At 38.0% G+C, this 23650-nt stretch overlaps 1 protein-coding gene across 1 annotated transcript in view; it reads left to right on the forward strand.

Moving 5' to 3' along the window:
* The window catches only part of SYT14 (synaptotagmin 14), a 180339-nt gene that overhangs the window by 51426 nt on the left and 105263 nt on the right, over positions 1–23650 (forward strand). Inside the window, exon 3 of the mRNA XM_040263096.1 lies at positions 181–396. Within this exon, the coding sequence (XP_040119030.1) occupies positions 181–396 (216 nt within the window). The remainder of the gene's footprint in view (positions 1–180; positions 397–23650) is intronic.

Here is a 23650-nt window from a genome sequence, read left to right on the forward strand (position 1 = left end):
AAATGAAAAAATATTTTTCTAAAGCTGAAAATTCAGATTGTGTGTGTGTATATATATATTTGTGTGTATATCAATATATATGACACATATATAAGTATATAACATATATACGACTATAGCAAATTTGCCATTATTTTATAGCATTAAATTTTGATCTGCTCTGCTTGTCATTCCAAATAGATAATTCGTACATGGACAAAGATGAGCATGGTTCATCCTCTGAAAGTGAAGATGAAGCACTGGGTAAATACCATGAGGCCTTATCCAGAACACACAATTCCAGACTACCATTGGCAGATTCTAGACAAAAGAGCTATACTTGGGAAACGAGACAGAAATATAGTCCTCTTTCTGCAGAGTATGATGGATACAGTAGTGAAGCATCAATAGATGAAGGTAAGATAGGTTAATTATTTAATTTTTTTAGATGATACACTCTAGTATTTAGTTATTTGTTTCTACAACTCTGGGCATCTGTGGCTGCACAGTAAATAAGAGCAGGAATAGTCTAGTCACATTTCTGGGACTGCAATTTATTCAAATTCAGATCTTTGAGCTCAAGCCAAAACCAAAACATCCCAAACCAAAACACCAATAATTGAAATACAGTGGTAATTCTAGTGCTCTTCCACAATGAACATATGTCTAGCAGTCATGAAATGGCAAATGTGAATATGCTGTTGTCTCAGATGGAAGCATTTCCTAAATACCTGTTCCAGGAACTGATATCTCACAGTGTTGACTATGATTGTCGTGTGTAAATGAATGCGTTTTCATTCACTATGGCCCCTAGCATGAGCCAGACACTTCGTGCAGCACGTAGCAGAAGAAATGATGATCTGTTCCATGTAGAGGAAAAACGGAGATAAATTTATGGAGTGCCTGTAGTGTATTGTACTAGGTTTTAAGGGGAATTTAAGGAGTTTTCAAGGTTGTTTTGTCTCTAACTGATTTTTGCCTCACATGAGGACACTGACATTTGAACTCAATCTACATAGAAGATACAAGTCTACTCTCACACATTTTTATATCTTTCTAAAAGAGAAATGGAGAAGGCAATAGCAAAAGCTTTGCTAATGCTTATAACATTTTTCCTTCCACATTTAATTAAGTTGTTCATGTACTTGATACAATGTGTCTCTACTCCTAGTAATTATTATATATATGTCCAGATATGAAGAAAAGAGCAATGTATTTAAATAGCACTTTTATTATCGCATCAGACGCAAACTAACCCTAATTTTATAGCTGTGTCTTGTGTTTGGGGACCTGTTATTATTGATGCCTTACCCTGGCACATACCGTTGTCAAAAGAGCTAAATCATTTACTTTTGTATTTGGCTTAATGCTAACTAAAGATTGGTACATTTACCTCCCTTTTATTTCTGCTAGTACATAGGTACAGTGAGAAAATAAATATAGAAAGCTCATTATGAGATGTTTGGGAAGAAATAAAAAATATTACACATGGACTCTACCCTCAAAAATACCTTACCTAACACTAGAGAAAATAAGATACGTGTTCACAGTGATAATTAAATAATGCAAAAATGACGAAGCCAGTCCCCAACTTATGTAAACCCTGGCTCATGAATAGTAGAACAGAAGGAGAAAAGGTCTTAAAGCCTGATCCTTGTGCATATTCTGACCCTGTGACTCACCAAGCTGTGAACCCTTGAGCAGTGTAGCTAACAGTTAGTAGGTTTGTTTCATTGTCTCTCAGGATGAATAATAACGTGCTGATAGGGTTGTCATGGACCTTAAACGTCTTATGTGGTGTTCTTAGCAGAGTGTCTGATGCCTGATTGGTAAGTGATCAGTAAGTGGCAGTCCTAGTTGTGGCTGATGAAACAGTGATGGTGATGAGAATGAGTAGCCACAAGCAAGCTGTGAGTGCGTAATATGGGATTCTAGTCGTTCTCTTTTTTGCAGCTTCAGTTCAGGCTTTTTTCCTCTACTCGTCCCTTCTTACCCTGCGCTTCTGTGCTGGTTTGATTGCTTCTCCCCCTAGTCCTGTTGCTCTCCTGTGGCTCAGCAGTCTGGGGAAGGCGGTAGAGAGAGGAGCATAACCGCAGTGGCCCTTCTCTTCCTGCCCTTCCCTCTGCAATCACCTCTCATTTCAACGTCACCTGTGTATCTAGGACTCACTTGTAACTTTCTACCATTTCTACCCTAAATCATTTGGTAAAACATCCAGGATAGCTTGATTTTAGGCATTCTGAAATGAGATTTACTTATTTCATAAGCATTTGTTGAAAGCTTTTTATGTGCCGTACTAGATCCTGTGGATGTAGATAAAAGCATTTTATAAAAAATTATATAAAAGATTAATCAAAGCAAGCTTGTTTTAAAGCGCCCCCAGACTGGCGGAGGATGACCTGTGAGTACACGTGTCACGTTGTGTGGTAAGCAGTCTGTTAATTACAAGAACAGTGTCGTGCAGAATATAGAGGAGGAGGTGACTGAAGCTTGGGGAGGTGGGGATGGGGGAACCTGCATGGGGTGGGTGAGCTAGACTTGAGGGGGGCCGTTCAGTCACACAGAATAGTGATTGCAGGAAAGCGGAAGGCACTGTGTTTCCGAGGCTTTATCTAGGATCCGTGCTTGGAGAAGGTGCAGTAATGGGCCTGAATGCCATGCTCAGGAGTTTGGATGTTGTCTTCCAGGAAATATGGAGCCCTAGAAAGTTTTTAAACTGGCTAGTGTGGCACTTTGAGGTTAGTGTTTAAATACTGTCACAGAAGATGAATTGGAGGTAGGAACTACTCAAGACAGAAGGACAGATTAGATAAACAGCCATGAGATCCTATTAGCAATGTTGATTGAGGGGCAGAAAATTTGAGGAACCTCTCAAGAAGACATTGAGGGACTTCTCAGTATATCCTGGCAAATGACTGCATGCTATGTGTAAGGAAAGACTGTTTAATGAGTTTAGAAAGCATAAGAGAAGTAGGTTTGTGGGAGGAGAGAGTCTGGTCTCAGTCATGCTGTATTTCAGGGGTCTGTGGAATATCCAGGTGGAGATGGATATCCTTATTGTTAAAATGCTGGCACTGGGGTTTAGGATGGAGAGATGACCGTAAGATAGCGATCGACTAAGAAGATAGTTTTTGTATCATAGATTATTGCTAATTGAAAAGTCAGAGATTGCTGTGAGTCCACAGTAGATTCAGTGAAGAAAGGAAACGAACAGGAAAACTTGATTAGAAAGGGACATTTCAGAGCTCTGGATTTTAGAGAACAGCAATTTCAGGTGATAGTTAAATTCTGAACATGCCCACAGGCTAAAGATGCAGAAATACATATAAAATGCTAAAAGGTTTTAAGGAAGGGAGTGAAATACTATCCATTGGGGAAGGTGTGAGAGAGCTTCTGTGAAAATGGCCTTAGGGTTCAGCTTTGAAAATGGGTAGAAAGTTGGTGAAAAGAATAAGTAGAGGTATCTTAGAAGGAAGTTCATAAATGCCACAGTACAAAGTAGTGAAATCTAGGGACTATTTCAGAAACAGAGAAAAGGCTCTTCTTAACTCTAGCATAGGTGTGTGTGTATATATATATACATATATGTGTATATATATATATGTTTATATATGTGTAAAATAAAGTGGAAAGACAGATAAAGTCTAAATCCTGGAGTGACTTTCTGAGAAGTTTGGATTTCATTGGTTAGCCAGCAAGAACTCACTGAAAATTTTTCACCAAGGAACCACAACCAAGGATGTGCTTTAAAAAGAGTAGTTTACAACAGGAAGACTATAGGAAAAAGTCACCAATTAAGGAGGTCTTTGGAATCATCTATGTGGGAAATGGTAAAAATCTGAATTATAATAATGGCAGTAGGAATATAAGAGGATGGGAGAGATCTTATGGAGGCATCATTTACTGGATTTAGAAACTAAATGTATTGGAACTTTAGAAAGAAGGAAGGAGTGTCAAAAATGATCCTAGTTTCCAGCAAGTATGACTAGGAAAATGCTGACGTCATTAATATAAATAAGAAATCCAAGAGGGATGTTTCTTACTTGGAAGGTGGGAGAAGGGTGGGAGCTAAAAGTGGTTTCATGTATATGGTAAGGCATAATATTTAAGCAGTTGGAAATGGTTGTGGATCTTAAAATCATGAATGAGTTTGGGAGAAGCTTTGGCAGATCATATATACTTAGCAAATAGAAGCCAAGGGAAGTAATTAAACTGATGAGGGAGAATGTATGGAGAGAAAAGAAAGTCATTTCCTTTCATTAACAGAATTAAGGGTGTCACTTAAACAGAGAAGAGTAAGTAACCGATAAAATGGAGAATCACTAGAACGTTGTATTTCGTCAGCCACAGGAGAGTTTTGGATGCCACACTGCAGAGAGACGGGATGAGAGTGCAGACTAGCTCCTTTGTCCATTAGAAGATGATCAGTAACTCTCAGTGTACGTTTGAGAAGTGTAGACTCATAAGTGAGATTGAAGGTGGTTAGGAGACAGTAAGTGGAAGAATGTTCATTTGCTACCTGCATTTTCATTTTACTTTTTCCTCCTTTATCAATAAAAAGAGGTCGTTGAAGGGGTTCACCTTCTGTGTCCAACCCCAGAACAGTAACCCTCCTCTGGTATGTATTCATAATTGGCGGCGGGGGTGGGGGGTGCTTCTGATACCCATTTGGGTCTCTGCCAGTGGTTGTACCTCTTCATAGCTGACTCAGGAGAAATACTGCTCACTTCATGGCCGGTCACCTAAGAGGACTGCTGAGTACCGTTCTCTTGTAGGATTTGTTCATTTTCCTGGGATACAAGTAAAGAGATCAGCTGAATAGGTTATGCGTCTCATTACTGATCTGACCCTTTATCTGCATATTATTTTGCATGTTTATGAAGATCGGACTTGACTGTTGTGGGTTGAGGTGACTAAAGGGAATTACAAGGTAGAAGGGAAGATATTTTTTAATGTGCATTTTTACATGACATACTGTTACTCCTTGGAAGAAAAGTTATGACCAACCTAGATAGCATATTCAAAAGCAGAGACATTACTTTGCCGACTAAGGTCCATCTAGTCAAGGCTATGGTTTTTCCTGTGGTCATGTATGGATGTGAGAGTTGGACTGTGAAGAAGGCTGAGCGCCGAAGAATTGATGCTTTTGAACTGTGGTGTTGGAGAAGACTCTTGAGAGTCCTTTGGACTGCAAGGAGATCCAACCAGTCCATTCTGAAGGAGATCAACCCTGGGATTTCTTTGGAAGGAATGATGCTAAAGCTGAAACTCCAGTACTTTGGCCACCTCATAAGAAGAGTTGACTCATTGGAAAAGACCCTGATGCTGGGAGGGATTGGGGGCAGGAGGAAAAGGGGACGACCAAGGATGAGATGGCTGGATGGCATCACTGACTCAATGGACGTGAGTCTGAGTGAACTCCGGGAGATGGTGCTGAACAGGGAGGCCTGGCGTGCTGCGATTTATGGGGTCGCAAAGAGTCGGACACGACTGAGCGACTGAACTGAACTGAACTGAGCTGTTACCTCATCAGGGCTGGTAAGGAACCATTACCCCATTTCTCAACTCTGAATAATTCCAGTAGAGAAGCTATGAAATAGCCAATACTGAAAGTATCTGTAAGAGTAGAGGGGGTCAGGGAGGGCCTGGTAGGGATTAGGAGAGACAGGGCAGGAGGACTTCCTGACCAGGCAGGGAGAACCTCCATTCACTGAGCTCCTCCTGTGTGCCTGACACTGTTAGTTTCTGTACCCCTTGTCACATTTAATCTTCATTGCAACACATTGTGATAAGATTATTTCCATTTTACAGAAGTGAGAGGAGATTTTAGGTCAAATAAGTAACTTTTAACCTAAGGTCACAGAGTAAGTTAAAAAGACTACGTTTGCAAGCTCACTACAGAACGAATGATGCTTTAGCTTCTGATGGGTTATCACTGCTGCTGCACTGTCCTCTCCTCCCTGTCTCTTTTGTTTATAATTTATCTCTGCAGTTGGGTCCTTTAGAGAAGTTTATATACATTATAAATCTGAAATACAGACACTACAGAAAGAGTAAGAAAGTATGACAGCCTGTATTTGTTGATCATATTTTCTCCTCTAGGTGGCCATGTTCATCTTCCATTTTTTGGAATACAAAAGGGGATAATATCTCTAAGAAATTTTTTTGGAAAAAATGAACATTAAAATAATTTATCAGATTTCCTTTGTTCACAATCTTATTTTACTATGGTCTTAAAATTAAGATTTTCTGATAATCCTCTTAATTTAAAAAGGTTTAAGAGTTAAATAGTAGGTTGTGATATCTTGTTAAAGTTGGTAAGATAGCACAACCTTTGAAATTCTATTCATGCTATTTAGTACTTACCATTTTTATATGAGAGAAGCCTTATTAGATTTTATATAAAGAAAAAGCAGTATAAAATTATTAGAATGTCTTTTTGTTACTTATAGCTTTTTGTTCTTAATTTACCATAGAGATTATCAAGCTACATTTATATATTATGGCATAGCTATATTAAAAATCATATAATTTTTTGGTGAATTAATTTTAAATGATATTTAAAAATAAAATAATTTCCAGTATGACTTATGTCTTAGGGTACATGTAACCCATACACACACACACACACACACACACACACACACACACTTGCCACTCTCTTTCTTATGGCTGCTTCACAAGCTCCGTGCCGTTGACTTTGATGTTTTCTTAAGAATGTTGTTCAGTTGCTAAGTCATGTCTGACTCTTTTCTGACCCCACGGACTGTAGCCCAACAGGCTCCTCTGTCTATGGGATTTCCCAGGCAAGAATACTAGAGTGGGCTGCATTTTCCTTCTGTGGGGGATCTTCCCCACCCAGGGATCAAACCTGCGTCTCCTGCATTGCAGGCAGATTTTTTATCGTTGAGCCACTGGGGAAGCGCACTCTTAAGATTAGGATCATTAAAGCACATTTCTTAATTCCCTTTATTTAAATGTTACTTTTAAAATAATTTAGTACTTAATAGTAATAAATTTTTTGTTTACATTTTCTTTAAGTGCATTTTAAGTTCTTTATAAAGATTGTTCTACTGATTTTCACAATTTCTGTGTGAAGAGGGTAAGTACAAAAAAATTTTGTCTGTATTTTTCACATGCTTTTGACACAAACATTTTTAGTGTCTTAACATGGTAAAAGTGATATATATTACATGGTTTATTTAAGTTTTTGTTAAACATTTTCCTTGACTTCAGGTTTTTATTCATGAAAATTTATCCTCTGAAGAATTCTTTATTGTGTAGGTGTGTATATGTATACATGTATCTGTACTCGAAATATGACCAGTTTGAGGAGAAACTGATCTTGAAGACTTTTCCTACATTTTTGTGTTTTGGAGATCTTTTTTATGTGATGAGGTCAATTGTTACCAGTAGTGAAGAATTCTTTATTACGCTACTTTTGCAAACCGCATCTCACCTATGGGATGAGATGTCTTTGTGCAACTTAGTTAAAGGCATGGCCTGCCTGGTGGATGAAATTAGAAAGCAGCACTGCCTTTGAGCAGACGGTACACCAAGAGAATATAGTTCAGTGAAGCAGATACCACCTGTGTTAGAAGAAAAAGGCATTCCTTCCTCCAGGTGTAAGATATGGCAGACCAAGGTCACACTGTACTTAAGCAAACCCACCTCAGCCAGGTACTTTTTTGCAGTGTACAGGCTACACAACCATACGCAGTGGTCCTAAACACCTGTTTTTATACACTTCCAATCTTAAAGTAAGTTGGTAGGATTGCTGTGTTGAGTGGATCTAGATCTATATGGATCCTTCATAGTTTTATTTTTTGTTCGAGATACTTGTCTAGTAGTGGAATGATGGAAATTAAAACATAGACATTAAAGATACCCTTAATAGATTGATTACAAAACTGACACCCAGACAATTGTAACTTTACTAAGATCATACAGTTCATTAGCTGCAAACCTGAGGCTCTAGGCGTTTATAACCAGAGAATAGGTCGGTGTCTTTTACAAGAACTACTCAGTCACATGAGTTAATAAGAGAGAATTATAAATTGAATGCAGGCTCTGTCCTTTGAGAGGCTGAGGCATATCTGGAAAGTGGAGGAATAATGCTAATGGCAATCTGACAAGATTAAATTGGGACCTGACACTTTAATTTACAAGTTTAATTTACAGGTTTACAGGCGTTAGCAATGCCTATAGGAACTCAATCTCACGGCATTTAGGGAGCATTACATACAGTCACAAATGGATTGACAATAATGTTATTTCTAAGAGCAGTAGTGGGTGGTTTAAACGGACTAGAACATCTGTATTTTCCCTGAGTTTAAGCTTACCAACAAGGTACATCTCCTGGGAAACCAACCCTAATCAGAGAGGCAGGTCTATTTGTGAGGTAATCTCTTTAAGGAAATGGAAAATTTGAAGCTACTTCTGAAGACTAAGCCCAACATGGCTGTCAACTCTGGAGCCCAGGAGAAAAAACCCTCACTTGTTTTAGAGTAGTAGTGGAAATTTGGAGGACAGCATGGTGGGAAGGGCATGTCATGATGGAGCCCTCAAGCCAGAGGAATATTTATTAATGTGGCTACAGTGGAATATATGTTTATTTTCTTTTCAGTTCAGTTCAGTTCAGTCACTCAGTCATGTCCGACTCTTTCCGACCCCATGAATCGCAGCACGCCAGGCCTCCCTGTCCGTCACCAACTCCCAGAGTTCACTCAGACTCATGTCCACGAGTCAGTGATACCATCCAGCCGTCTCATCCTCTGTCGTCCCCTTCTCCTCCTGCCCCCAATCCATCCCAGCATCAGAGTCTTTTCCAATGAGTCAACTCTTCTTATGAGGTGGCCAAAGTACTGGAGTTTCAGCTTTAGCATCATTCCTTCCAAAGAAATCCCAGGGTTGATCTCCTTCAGAATGGACTGGTTGGATCTCCTTGCAGTCCAAGGGACTCTCAAGAGTTTTCTCCAACACCACAGTTCAAAAGCATCAATTCTTCTTTTAGGCACTGCTAAAGTCTTTGTATAGAATTTATCTTCACAGAAATCTTTTGGTTTTATTACTTTTTATATATTTAATTAATCAATTCTGAAAATAAAACAGCATCTACAGAGGTCCATTAATATGTCCAGTTTTCCACGACTGTAAGAGCTGGAGCCCAAATCCAGGCTCAGCTGGTTCAGAGGACAGTTGCTTGACCACCATAATGTACTGTATCAGCTACTCTCCTACCTATATAAGAATGAAGGAACTTTTATCTTCTGAGATTGCTATCTCATTGTTCCAAGAACATTTCCTGAAGACTTTGGACTCCTAGGCAAATAAAGAACCCTACAAGTGGGAAATACCTGGGGCTTGGCCTCGAACTCAAATATGAAGCATATTATGCCTCCTGTATTTAGCCTTTCTGCAAGTTGCTTGTATGCAGACTTCGTATCCTTGGAACCTGGTACAGAAAGTTTGAGGAAATACTGGTGACTTGTTACTTTACCTGTTAGGCTTATTTCAAAAAGGTCAGAGCTGGGTTGGTTTTTTTTTTTTTTTTAGATACTGTGAAACAGTAGTCATGACAGACTATTGTGAAAACTCACTTAGATAAGGGGAGAGATTTTAGGAATTGGCTCCTATGTGAAATATTTCAGTTGTCTAGCAGACAGGAATCTAGAACTAGGCTCCTGTCACCTCCGGACACGTTTGTATTAAGCATACCGCAGCAAGAGCATAAGGGTCTATGCAGGGAGCGTGAACTGTCACATCTTAGGTGGTGTTTTTTTTTAATGTTTGGCAGAAATCTTGACTGTAGACCTTTGCTTTAGAGTATATGATAGGAGATTTAGGAAGCCCTATCTAATATTGTAAGTCTTTGTAACAGTCTCAGCAGTAATAAAGGTATCTCTACTACTGTGATACTTACAGTTCTTGAAACTGTGAGAAGGCAACTGCTATTAAACTGGGCATCTCTGATAGAATAATAAACTAGTCAACTAAGAAAGAGCTACACCTTTCCTTCTGATGGACTGGTAGGAACTAAAACAGTAAATCCAAAGAAGTTAATGTCCTTCACTAATGTTCATACTACCCAGAATCAACAAGCGTTTGTACTTCAGCGTCATTTTTTCCAGAAATTTTTTATGGCTATACTTTAAAACAGTTTATATACTAACATGTGCATATGTCTTGCTTTTAAACATTCAGCTTGATTAAGGTGGCGAGATACTAGTGCTGCCACCTCATGGTGCTTCCTGTCTGGAAGCATGCACTGGCTGGTGGGTAGGGAGGTGGGTGCTGCTAGTACGCGCAGCGGCTAGGCACTGAAACTCGTGCGTTTACCCCTGGGAGTGGACTCCATCTAGCTGTGTGAAGACAGCTCTGAGGGCCTGGGATGTGATCTTGGCTGAACCCTGGAGCCCAGCGTCAGTTCATGATTAGCAAGGCATGGCCTTCAGAAAATACCTCAAGACAAGCAGTAATGATCATACAGGTTGGGATAGAGCAATAGCAGTTCTCAGAGGGAAGTTCATAGTGATCTAGGCCTTCCTCAAGAAAGAAGAGAGATCTCAAACCACTAACGTACCACCTAAAAGAATTAGAAAAATAAGAACACAAAACCCCAATGTCAGCAGAAGGAAAGAAATAACAGAATATTAGAGAAGAAATAAAATAGAGGTTTAAAAAAACAGTAAAAAAGATAAATAAAAGGAAGAGATGGCTTTTTTAAAAGATAAAAATGACAAGCCTCGACCTAGGCTTACCAAGAAAAAAAAAAGAGCAGACCAAAAAAAATAAGAAATGAAAGGGAAAAAATAACAACCAATACCACAGAAATACAAAAAGTCATGTGAGCCATTATATGCCAGCTATTAATAACTAGACAACTTAGAAGAAAAGGACAAGTTTCTAGAAACATACAATCTACCAAGACTGAGTCAAGAAGAAGCATAATTTCAACAGACCAGTCACTAAAAGTGATATAGAATCTGTGACTTAAAAAAAAAAAAAAAAAAACTTTCTGCAAACAAAAGCCCAGGATCGGATGACTTCACTGTAGAATGCTATGAAACATACAAATGAGAACTTATACCTATGCTTCTCAAATTATTCTAAAGACTGGAGAGAAGGGAACATTTCCAAATTCATTCTGTGAAGCCACCATCACCCTGATATCAAAAGCAGACAGACAAAACAAAAAAGAAAGTTAGAGGTCATTATCTTTGATAACTATAGATGCAAAAAGTCTCAACAAAATATTGACAAACCAAATCCAACAATACATAAAAAGAATCATACACCATGATCAAGTTGGATTCATCTGAGGGTTGCAGGGATGATTCAACATATGCAGAGAAATCAGTATGATATACCACATTAACAAAAGAAAAGACAAAAGCCATATGATCCCCATAGATGCGCAAAAAGCATTTGATAAAATTCAACATCAGTGTAGAGGGAACATACCTCAACATGTTGAAAACCATTTACAACAAACCCAATAGCCAAAATAATAGTCAGTGGTAAAAAAGCCACAAGCCTTCCTGCTGAATTCAGGAACAAGTCAAGATGCCCACTCTCAACCAGTTCTATTCAACATAATATCGGGAATCCTAACAGCAGTCAGACAAGAAAAAGAAGTAAAAGGTATCCAAAATGGAAGGGAGGAGGTAAAACTATCATTGTGTGCACTTGATATGATACTCCATATAGAGAACCCTAGGGATTCCCTGGTGGCTCAGAGGGTAAAGCATCTGCCTATGATGAGGAAGACCCAGGTTTGATCCCTGGGTCGGGAAGATCCCCTGGAGAAGGAAATGGCAACCCACTCCAGGATTCTTGCCTGGAGAATCCCATGGACAGAGGAGCCTGGTGGGCTACAGTCCATGGGATCACAAAGAATTGGACACGACTGAGAGACTACACTTAGCTATAGGCTTCACTAAAAAAAAAGGTATTAGACCTAATGGATTCAGCAAGGTAACAGGATACAAGATTAGTATATAGAAATCTGTTAAATTTCTTTATACTACCAATGAAAATGGTAATGAAAAAAGAAAATGAAAAAACCAATTCTGTTTAAAATTATGTCACAAAAAATACTTAGGAGTAAATTTAACCAAGGAGATGAAAGATGTATATGTATACTGAAAACTATAAAACATTGATAAAGGAAACTGAAGGTGATTCAAAGGAATGGAAAGATACCCCATACTTTTAGATTGGAAGAATTAATGATCATATTACCCAAAGCAATCTGCAGATTTAATGTCAAAACACCCATAACATTTTTCACACAACTTGAAGAAATAATCTTAAAATTCATATGGAATCACAAATACCCAGAATTGCCAAAACAATCCTCAGAGGGGAAAAAAAAAAAAGCTGGAAGCATAACCCTCTCAGACTTCAGACAAGACTACAAAGCTACAGTAATCAAAACAGCATGATTATGGCACAAAGATAGATAGATCAATGGAACAAACAGCCCAGAAATAAACCCACACACTTGAGGTCAGTTGGTCTACAACAAAGGAGACGAGAATATACAACGGAGAAAAGACAGACTCTTCAGCAAGTGTGTTGGGAAAGCTGGACGGCCACCTCTGAATCAATGAAATTAGACCACTCCCTCACCATTTACAAAAATAAACTCAAAATTGTTTAAAGATTTAACTATAAGACACCATACCATAAAACTAGAAGAGAACAGAGGGAAAACATTCTCTGACATAAATTGTAGCAATATTTTCTTAGATCAGCCTCCCAAGGCAACAGAAACATAAACAAAAATAAAAGACCTAATCAAACTTAAAAGCTTTTGCAAAGCAAAAGAAATGAACAAAAAGACAAGCTATTGAATGGGAGAGAATGTTTTCTTGTTTTAAATTTTATTCTGTTTTTAATTGGAGGATAATTACTGTACAATGTGATGGTTTCTGCCATACATCAACATGAATCAGCCATAGGCATGTGTATGTCCTCTTCCTCCTGAACCTCCATGCCACCTCCCACCCCCTCCTACCCCTCTAGGTTGTCACAGAGCACCAGGTTTGGGTTCCCTGTGTCATACAGCAAATTCCCACTTGCTATCTGTTTTACATACAGTAAGTAATATATATGTTTCCATGCTACTTTCTAAAATCATCTCCCCTCTGTGTCCACACCTCTTCTTTACGTCTGCATCTCTGCTGCTGCTTCTGCTGCTGCTAAGTCGCTTCAGTCATGTCCGACTCTATGCGACCCCATAGACGGCAGCCCACCAGGCTCCACTGTCCCTGGGATTCTCCAGGCAAGAATGCTGGAGTGGGGTGCCATTTCCTTCTCTAATGCATGGAAGTGAAAAGTCAAAGTGAAGTCACTCTTGCTGCCCTGCAAATAGTATCATCAGTACCATCTGTCTAGATTCTGTGTGTGTGTTAACACGTGATATTTGTTTTCCTTTTCTGACTTAGTTCAATCTGTGTAATAGGCTCCAGGTTCATCCACCTCATTAGAACTGAGTCAAATGCATTCTTTTTATGGCTGAATAATATTCCCTTGTATATATATATACCACAACTTTTTTATCCATTTATCCGTTAATGGACATCTAAAGCAGAGACATTACTTTGCCAACAAAGATCCGTCTAGTCAAGGCTGTGGTCATGTATGGATGTGAGAGTTGGACTGTGAAGAAAGCTGAGCACCGAAGAATTGATGCTTTTGAACTGTGGTGGTTGGAGAAGACTCTTGAGAGTCCGTTGGATTGCAAGGAGATCCAACCAGTCCATTCTAAAGGAGATCAGTCCTGGGTGTTCATTGGAAGGACTGATGCTGAGGCTGAAACTCCAGTACTTTGGCCACCTCATGCAAAGAGTTGACTCATTGGAAAAGACCTTGATGCTGGGAGCGATTAGGGGCAGGAGGAGAAGGGGCCGACGGAAGATGAGATGGTTGGATGGCGTCACCAACTCAGTGAACATGAGTTTGGGTAAACTCTGGGAGTTGGTGATGGACAGGGAGGCCTGGTGTGCTGCGGTTCATGGGGTCACAAAGAGTCGAACACGACTGAGCAACTGAGCTGAACTGAACTGAGGTTTCTTCCATATTGTAGCTTTTGTAAATTGTGCTGCAGTGAATTGGGGTACATGTGTCCTTTTCGATTATGATTTCCTTGAAGTATGTGCCCAGTAGTGGATTGTGGGATCATATGGTAGTTTTATTCCTGATTTTTTAAGGAATCTCCATACTGTTCTCTGTAGTGACTGTGTCAATTTACATTGCCACCCACTGTGTGAGAGGGTTCCCTTTTCTCCGCACCTGCTCCAGCATTTACTGTTAGTAGATGTTTTTGATGATGGCCATTCTGAATGGTGTGAAGTGACACCTCATTGTAATTTTGATTTGCATTTCTCTATTAATGAGCAACACTGAGCATCTTTTCATGTGCTTATTAGCCATCTGTATGTCTTCTTTGGAGAAATATCTGTTTAGATCTTCTGCCTACTTTTTGATTGGGTTGTTTGTTTTTCTGGTATTGTGGTGTGTAAGCCACTTGTATATTTTGGAGATTAAACCTTTGTCAGTTGTTTCATTTGCTTTTATTTTCTCCCTGAATGGGAGAGAATATTTTCAAGTGATACAACCAGCAAGGTTAATTTCCAAAATACATAAACAGCTCATACAACTTAATATGAGAAAAACAATCTAATCAAAAAATGGACAGAAGACCTAAATAGACCTCTCTCCAAAGAAGACATACAGATGGCCAACAGGCACATGTAAAGATGCTCAGAATTGTTAATTATTAGAGAAATGCAAATCTAAACCACAGGGAGATATCAACTCAAACCTGTCAGGATGGCTAGCATCAAAAAGTCTACAAATGACAAATGCTGGAGAGGGTATGGAGAAAAGAGAACCCTGCCATACTGTTGGTGGGAATGTAAATTGATACAGCCATTATGGAAAACAGTACAGAGATTCCTTTAAAAACTAAAGATAGAGATAGCATATGATCCAGTAATCCCACTCGTGGGCATATATATGGGAAAGACAAAACCTCTAATTCAGGAAGATACATGCACTCCAGTGTTCGTAGCAGCGCTGTTTACAAGACAAGCCAAGACATGGAAACAACCCAAGGATCTGGCAACAGACAGTTGGCTTAAGAAGATATATATATAATGATATATTACTTAGCCATAATAAAGAATGAAATATTGCCATCTGTAGCAACATGACTGAATCTAGAGAATATCATACTAACTGAAGACAGACAGACAGATATCATGATATTGTTTGTATGCAGAATCTAAAAAATGATACAAATGAATCAACATTCACCACAGAACGAGACTGACAGATGGAAAACAGACTTATGGTTTGTTTCCAAACTTTGTAAACTTATGGTTTTCAAAGGGAAAAGAAAGCATCTGGGGGAGGATAAATTAGGAGTTTTGGGTTAACAGATACAAACTATTTTCTTAATACAGAATTATGAATTTACTGTATGGCAGAGGGAACTATGTTCAGTATCTTGTAATAACCTATAATGGAAAAGATTCTGAAAAACATATATATCTATTTACCTGAACCACTTGCTGTACACCTGAAACTAACACAATATTGTAAATCAACTATAATTTTAAAAAATTTAACGTGAACGCTAAATGTTCCCTTTTCTTGACCCCTTCACCCTTTCTCAGGGTCACCCTTAATAAGTTTGGTATATATGCTTCCAGTCTTTGTTTTCATATTTTACATATACATATAAGCTGTTCATAGAAAGTATACTTTTATATGTTTTTAAATGTACATAAATGGTTTCATCTTAGAACCATTGAAGGTATAATGTACCCTTTTCCTTGGGGAAAAAGGAATAAACAGTGAGTAAAAGGAAATCAAGAAATATCAGTTAATAGAACAGCTGGATAAGATAAAAATCTTCCTTCATTAGACTCTGAACTTCTTTAGACAAGTTACTGAGTCTTCTGTTTTTAAATACCCCTTTCCTCCTATCCCTTCATGCCAAATGCAATCTGATTAGGCCATTAAGTAATTTTCTTAGGGTGTGTCTACATCCCAGAGTTAATTATTCTATATTAATTTACACTTTGTGGACCACTGGAAGAGTATTTACGGTTAGAAGTTTCTGAATTATTGCTTGTCTTTCTAAAACAAGAAATTAAACAGGGAAAAGGTGAAAATGAAAACCTAATCAGAGCCTTAAAACATGAAATCATAATTGTTTGTTTATGATATTTGTGATGATAATTCCTCATATATCCTTCTTGCATTTTTTAGAGGTGATTCTGACTCTGTAATGCTCAGTTAAAAATCCATCACGAGAAAGAATGCAAATAGTTACAAACGCATCCTGGAACCGAGGAGTGTATCAGTGTTGTGTTGTTGTCTTGTTTAAAAGGCTTCTCATGAAGATGATAATTAGCGATGGATTGACTTCCCTCTACTGTTTTCCCAGCTTGCTCTTCCATGTGTCTCATTCTGTCCATTGTGGGTAGTACAGACTTGACTAGGCATTTACACTAAATTTATTTACATGTTTCTAAACTTGTTCACAATCCTTTCTTTGAAAGCAGAAACTATAACAGAAACTTCTGCTACAGCACAAGATAGAACATGAATGAATAAAGAGAGAAAAAAAAATCAGGCAGTTATGACAGCAACAGCATGAACCACATGTTTATGTGATAATGTCAGAAGGACATGTCTACCCCTCATTTGAGCAGATAATAACCATGGTTTAAATTTCAGAAGGAAAGGGAAAAGAGCCCCGAGCGAATGCAGACTTTATTGGGCACTGGGGTAGACTGTGAAAGTTGAGTTAGACCTCTAACTATACAAATCATACATCGTGACAGGTAGTTACTCCTCCGGCTCCATTCATGGTGAATAATTACTGAGCTGTTTCAAAGAGGGAAGTATCAACTTAATTATCAGTTTTTGGTGAAATGATATGAGGTTCTGTTTTACTTTAAAATGATGAAAAATCTCTCCATCCTTTGGAAACATGCTGCCTTTGAGAAAATGTTACACTACGTTCAAGTCTCTAATGTATGAGTCAAAAATTACATTGAGAAGCTGAGAGGTGTTTTGATGTTTTGGCATATCCCTTTCCTTTTGCTTGATACCTATTCATACGGATAAAGATTTTCTTAGAAAATTTGGTTATATTTAAGTCTCTGAGGTGTTCAGTAATTTCATCAACAAAAACTAAGGTAATTTATATGGATTTTGAGAATTAGTATGGTAGTTATTTACGGCCTAGATAGTTATGAAGAAAATTCTTTTCTTTTACAATTTAAATTAAATTTTTACACTTTTACATTAAATTTTTTTAAAAATTTAAGTTTTACAATTTAAACCAAGTCATTCTGCTTTGTCATAGCAGTTAAGAAAAAAACATACTATGGGATTTTGGTCACTGGTAACCTTGGAAATGCTTCTTGAAGTATAAATTTAATTAAGCATCAGTGATCTATGAAGGAAATATTTCTAAACTAAATCTTTTTAAATTTCATAGTGAACAGCTTTTTTAATATGATAGATTAAAATGTTTTTGAAATCTGAAAATCTGTGCTTTTACTTTGTTAACAAAAGGTTAATTAGAGTTCCATAAATTCCATTAGCTTGACTACATTGAATGATTATGTAGAAAACACTATTCTGAACACCTTACATAAATTATCTCTTTTAATTTCTGCAATAACCCTAAGAGACAGATGCCTTCAGTGTCCATATTTTGTAGATGAGGATAGTCTGAAGTTGTATACCAACTGTGTTAGGGAGCCAGAATTCAAACACAGTCAGCTGTCCTCAGATCTGATGTCCCGACCATCTCCACTGAAATACCTCTGTCTTTTTACATAATTTTATACCTATTAATAAATAAGTTCTTTATTTCTGTTTTTATTGTGTATGTGATATGTTGAAAATTGAAAAATCAGAAATTACAGGTGAACAAATAGAATAACCATTCATGTTCCCACTATCAGAGACCCATTGCTTTTATTCTCAAGTATACTTTTATAGACATTTCGCTTTGCATATTTTTTTAAATAAAAATGGCTTCTACTTTACATGATGTGTAGTAATCTGCTTTTGTTCCACTAAAAAATACAGCGTTTCTTTCTGCACTTCTACAACATCAAGTAGAGAAATTGTGCTAAGTGTGCATATATTATTACGTGGGTGTACCATACTTATTTAGTAATTTCCAGTTACTGACATTTAGTCTGTTTATTATTTTTCCTTATGGATAGGTTGTTCTTAATAATTCCTAAAATTTGACTTCTTTTCTACCATGTTCTTTGACATTCTCTGTTCGTTCAGGATACTGACTTGAATTGTACTGTTCAGAGGAGCTTTTTTTAATTCTATGTTTATGTTTTTAATAAGACATCTGATGTGATTTGTGCCTGCTCATGTTTTGTATTGTGCTAAAAACAATTCAAGGTGAAGTTCATTGTGAACTGCATTATAGTGAGAGCATTGTAGTGACTCAGAAGTGGTGATATTAAAAATATTTAATAACTGATATGATAATATTAACTAATATATAACTCGAGAGTAAGTAAAATTTGAATATAGTCCCTTATTCCATACCTAAATTAAAGTTTATCTATTATAAATCTAATTACTGAAGCAATATAAGTTGTAGGAAAAACTATCATAATTCTAGTAATTTTATACTTGTTTAATTGTTTTTAAGAACAGTGATTTTTAGAAATCGTTGCTATGATCTTCTGTTTGCTGCTCTTACCAGCTAAATGATATGCTTTTCTTAGCCATTATTTGACAGTGGAAGCTATCTGAAGCTCTTCCAGTTCTTTTCCCATTAAGTTTGTAGCCATTAGTAGGCTTGAGTCTTAATAACTGGAAATTTTCTCTTCAGTTCAGTTCATTCAGTCACTCAGGCCTCCCTGTCCATCACCAACTCCCAGAGTTTACTCAAACTCATGTCCATTGAGTCAGAGATGCTATCCAACCATCTCATCCTCTGTCGTCCCCTTCTCCTCCCACCTTCAATCTTTCCCAGCATCAGGGTCTTTTCCAAGGAGTCAGTTCTTCGCATCAGGTGGCCAAAGTTTGGCGTTTCAGCTTCAACATCAGTCCTTCCAACAAATATTCAGGACTGATTTCCTTTAGGATGGACTGGTTTGATCTCCTTGCAGTCCAAGGGACTCTCAAGTCTTCTCCAACACCATAGTTTGAAAGCATCAATTCTTCAGCACTCAGCTTTCTTTATAGTCCAACTCTCACTTCCACACATGGCTACTGGAAAACCCATATCTTTGACTAGATGGACCTTTGTTGGCAAAGTAATGTCTCTGCTTTTTAATATGCTGTCTAGGTTGGCCATAGCATTTCTTCCAAGGAGCAAGCATCAATATCTGGACAAATGATAATAAGGATTAACTTTCATTTTTAGGAATGAAATTTATATTATTATGCCAGTGTTGGCTAGATCTTCAATGAGTCTATGAAACTCAGACTATTAGACAGGACTTCCCTGTCCTGGGCATCTCACCAGGCTCATATTGCCAGGCTACCCTGGTCTCTGTCCCGTTACAGGAGTGCTTGTGTTGCAACACCAAGACGATGCCTGCAATGACTTCCATTACCATCTACTCCTCCGCCGTCCTTAGATCTTTCAGAGTCTGTACTCTAGGGAGTGTGGTTACTACAAGGAGCTACATGTTGGAAGGTAGACAGACAGCAGGTACCTGGAGCTCGAGTAGACCAGATGAACGTTGAGCATTTGTTTGCTGGAGGGCCAATGCCCTCCTCCTCTGGTGTCTGTGGGGACGTGTCAGGATAGGGCCTGGAACACTGCTAGTGGGGGCTAGGGCAGCCCAGGGCTCCTGAGGGACCCGGATAAGAGACCTTAAGTCAATCCTCTAGAGTCCCTGTTGTGTCCTGAAGGTGGAACTTATGGTATCTACTTGCTGGCTCCAACTAGCCTCAAGGAAGTTTCCAAATGAGGAAACCAAAGCTGTACTGGTATACTGGTGAATGTCAGCCTTGAGCTGATGTCAGCACTGATGTTGATATGATTACTAGTAAAACAGGCGAAGCACAATAATTTACCAAATAGTTATTTCCTAGGAAAAGTATATACGTGTTTGCAATATATGAACGCTAAATATTTACACTGCTATTGAAAGATATGCAGATATATTCAGTTCAGTTCAGTTCAATCTCTCAGTCATGTCCAACTCTTTGCGACCCCATGAATCGCAGCACGCCAGGCCTCCCTGTCCATCACCAACTCCCGGAGTTCACTCAGACTCACGTCCATTGAGTCCGTGATGCCATCCAGCCATCTCATCCTCTGTCGTCCCCTTTTCCTCCTGCCCCTAATCCCTCCCAGCATCAGAATCTTTTCCAATGAGTCAACTCTTCACATGAGGTGGCCAAAGTACTAGAGTTTCAGCTTTAGCATCAGTCCTTCCAAAGAAATCCCAAGGCTGATCTCCTTCAGAATGGACTGGTTGGATCTCCTTGCAGTCCAAGGGACTCTCAAGAATCTTCTCCAACACCACAGTTCAAAAGCATCAATTCTTCAACGCTCAGCCTTCTTCACAGTCCAACTCTCACATCAATACACGACTACTGGAAAAACCATAGCCTTGACTAGACGGACCTTAGTCGGCAAAATAATGTCTCTGCTTTTGAGTATCCTATCTAGGTTGATCATAGCTTTCCTTCCAAGGAGTAAGCGACTTTTAATTTCCTGGCTGCACTCACCATCTGCAGTGATTTTGGAGCCCCCCAAAATAAAGTCTGACACTGTTTCCCCATCTATTTGCCATGAAGTGATGGGACCAGATGCCATGATTTTCGTTTTCTGAATGTTGAGCTTTAAGCCAACTTTTTCACTCTCCTCTTTCACTTTCATCAAGAGGCTTTTTAGTTCCTCTTCACTTTCTGCCATAAGGGTGGTGTCATCTGCATATCTGAGGTTATTGATATTTCTCCTGGCACTCTTGATTCCAGCTTGTGCTTCTTCCAGCCCAGCGTTTCTCATGATGTACTCTGCATAGAAGTTAAATAAGCAGGGTGACAATATACAGCCTTGACGTACTCCTTTTCCTATTTGGAACCAGTCTGTTGTTCCACGTCCAGTTCTAACTGTTGCTTCCTGACCTGCATACAGATTTCTCAAGAGGCAGGTTAGGTGGTCTGGTATTCCCATCTCTTTCAGAATTTTCCACAGTTTATTGTAATCCACACAGCATATATTAAGTGAGGGGAAAAAGCAAAATCCAGAAAAATGTGTGTAGTGTACTACTTTTAATGTACAAAAGGGAGAATATGTTTGTATTTGCTTGCATTTTAAAATAATAGAAGGAAAAACAAGAACTTTAACAAATAGTTACCTGAGAAGAAGGGAGGAATGAATGGAGGGAATGGGGTAGGAGAGACAGGGATGGAAACTAGACTTCTCTGGCAAGCCTTGTTTTACATAATTATAAAGCAGAATTCAATTAAAAACATGTAACCCTAAAAACCAAAAGCATGGTGAAACAAAGGAGCTTAGCCATGTATTCATTAGCTTAACCATTCAGAGGGATATTTGATTTTTTATTTTTTTTTAAACATAAGGCGGATTGGTAGGAGACTGTTACTATAATCCAAAGGGCATATCATGGTTGTTTGAACTGCAGTAGCAGCAGGAATAGAAGTAGGGAGATTTCAAACATATTTTGGAGTGAAGATCAACAAATTTTGGATTCCATATGGAGGTGGCAGAAAGTGAGAAATCTAAGATAGACTCCTGGGTTTTTGGTTGATTGGTGAGGATAGTATGAAAAAGACTAGGTTAGAAATAAGGATTTTGTGGACACGTTAAGACAACTTTGAGATAAACCACTTAAAATACCAGTTTGATAGTTCGCGGTCTGTGTCTGAATATGCAAGCAAAGATTGAGACTAGGAATGATGAATTTGGGGATCATAACTGTAGATGGTTTTTAAAACAAGCCACTCTTGTTTTGGTGAGGCTTAGTTATTATATACTACACTATAATCAATCTGCCTCCTAGCCCAGATTTTTGATTAGGATAATATTGACAAAGTGCTTTTCAATAGTGTAGACAATAGAGTGTGTGCTTTTTTAATTGTTTAAAATATTATACTCCTTTTGTGTTGGCATTTCAGTTTAAAACAGTGCCCCCTTCTCTAAGGACTAGCTCTGATTTCTAGGGGTGGAGCCCCAGCAGTTACGGGTGGATTTCATGACCTTACCACTGTGGCTCTGGTTGGTTGATCGAGCATTCTAAAGGGAATGTGCATCAGCTTCCACCCTTGGGTCTCTAGAGGGATCCTGGTTCGTGCCCCTTTTTAAAGGTTTAGTTTTTCTATCATTTCTTGGATCATGTGATAAATATCCTTTTTCATATACATTTATATTCCTTGCTTATGGTGGCTGTAGTTGGTTTCTATTGCTAACTATATAGAAATGTATCTAACAACTCTTGTGTGTTACCATCTGAAGCTACGTATGAAATTTCATTAAATTTTGAGATCCTTTAGAAATTTCACCTTGGTTTTCCCCCCATTTAAACCATTGCTGGCATCTGTCCTTTTGTGGAAATTTTCTATTGCTTGAGACAATCTTTTAGTGAATCCAGACCATAAAAATCTTTTGTTTGAGTTTCAGAACTTCTCAGGGTGCTTCCTCCAGCTATTGTGATAAATTCATCCTTCCTCAATCTATTTGTATTGATATTGATATCTTTCTGCACAGACAATTTTATTTTAAGGATAAAATTATATTAAAGTTTTCCCCTTCCCTGGAATTTTCAGAAAGTGATTCTTTTTAATAATACTACATATTTTTATTGAATATATATTATTTTCCCATGTATTTAGATTTTAAATTAAAAGAAGCATTCATACTACACATTCCGTTGAAAGTTTCTAATACAGTGAAAATTGTGGAAGTTAATTTCATCAGTGTGAATTTGTCCACAAAGTATTTTCCTTATGTATTATAGTTCAGTTCAGTTCAGTCGCTCCGTTGTGTCCGACTCTTTGCGACCCCATGAACCGCAGCACGCCAGACCTCCCTGTCCATCACCAACTCGTCAAATGAAGATTTGTTTATTCAAAATAATACTAAATACAAAGTAAATGCTTTTCCCAAATTAATTAGATTTCTATAAAAATATGAGATGCTTTGAATGTGGTTAATTTGAAGCTTATTTACTTCAGAATCACATTTCCATTTAATACATTTAAACTTTGTAAGTTCAGCATACTTTAAGGAAGGACATATCCTCTATGTGTGTTCATGTATGTGTGGGGTTTTTGACATTCAGATAAGATAAGCTTTAAAAACAGTATAATGCTACCAGCATTTTTGAAGGAATATGCTTTCATATGAGATGAAGACTTTGAGAAAAGCTTCCTCTAGCCATTTCATGTCTCTAATATAATTGTACTTAAATGAATAAACAAGAAGGGTTTGCACGCCAGGCCTCCCTGTCCATCACCAACTCCCGGAGTTCACTATCATTATACCTCTGTAAAGTTTTTAAAAGAAAGAAAAATTTTTTTAAAAAGTAGATGGTGCTTGAAGATAGCATTTTGAAGGTGCGTTCATCAGTAACATCTAGTAGACTCTGTGTGTATGAAATTAAGTAAAATCATTACATTAAAACAA

Source organism: Oryx dammah, unplaced genomic scaffold, assembly GCF_014754425.2.
Source record: "Oryx dammah isolate SB20612 unplaced genomic scaffold, SCBI_Odam_1.1 HiC_scaffold_21, whole genome shotgun sequence".
Classification (NCBI taxonomy): domain Eukaryota; kingdom Metazoa; phylum Chordata; class Mammalia; order Artiodactyla; family Bovidae; genus Oryx; species Oryx dammah.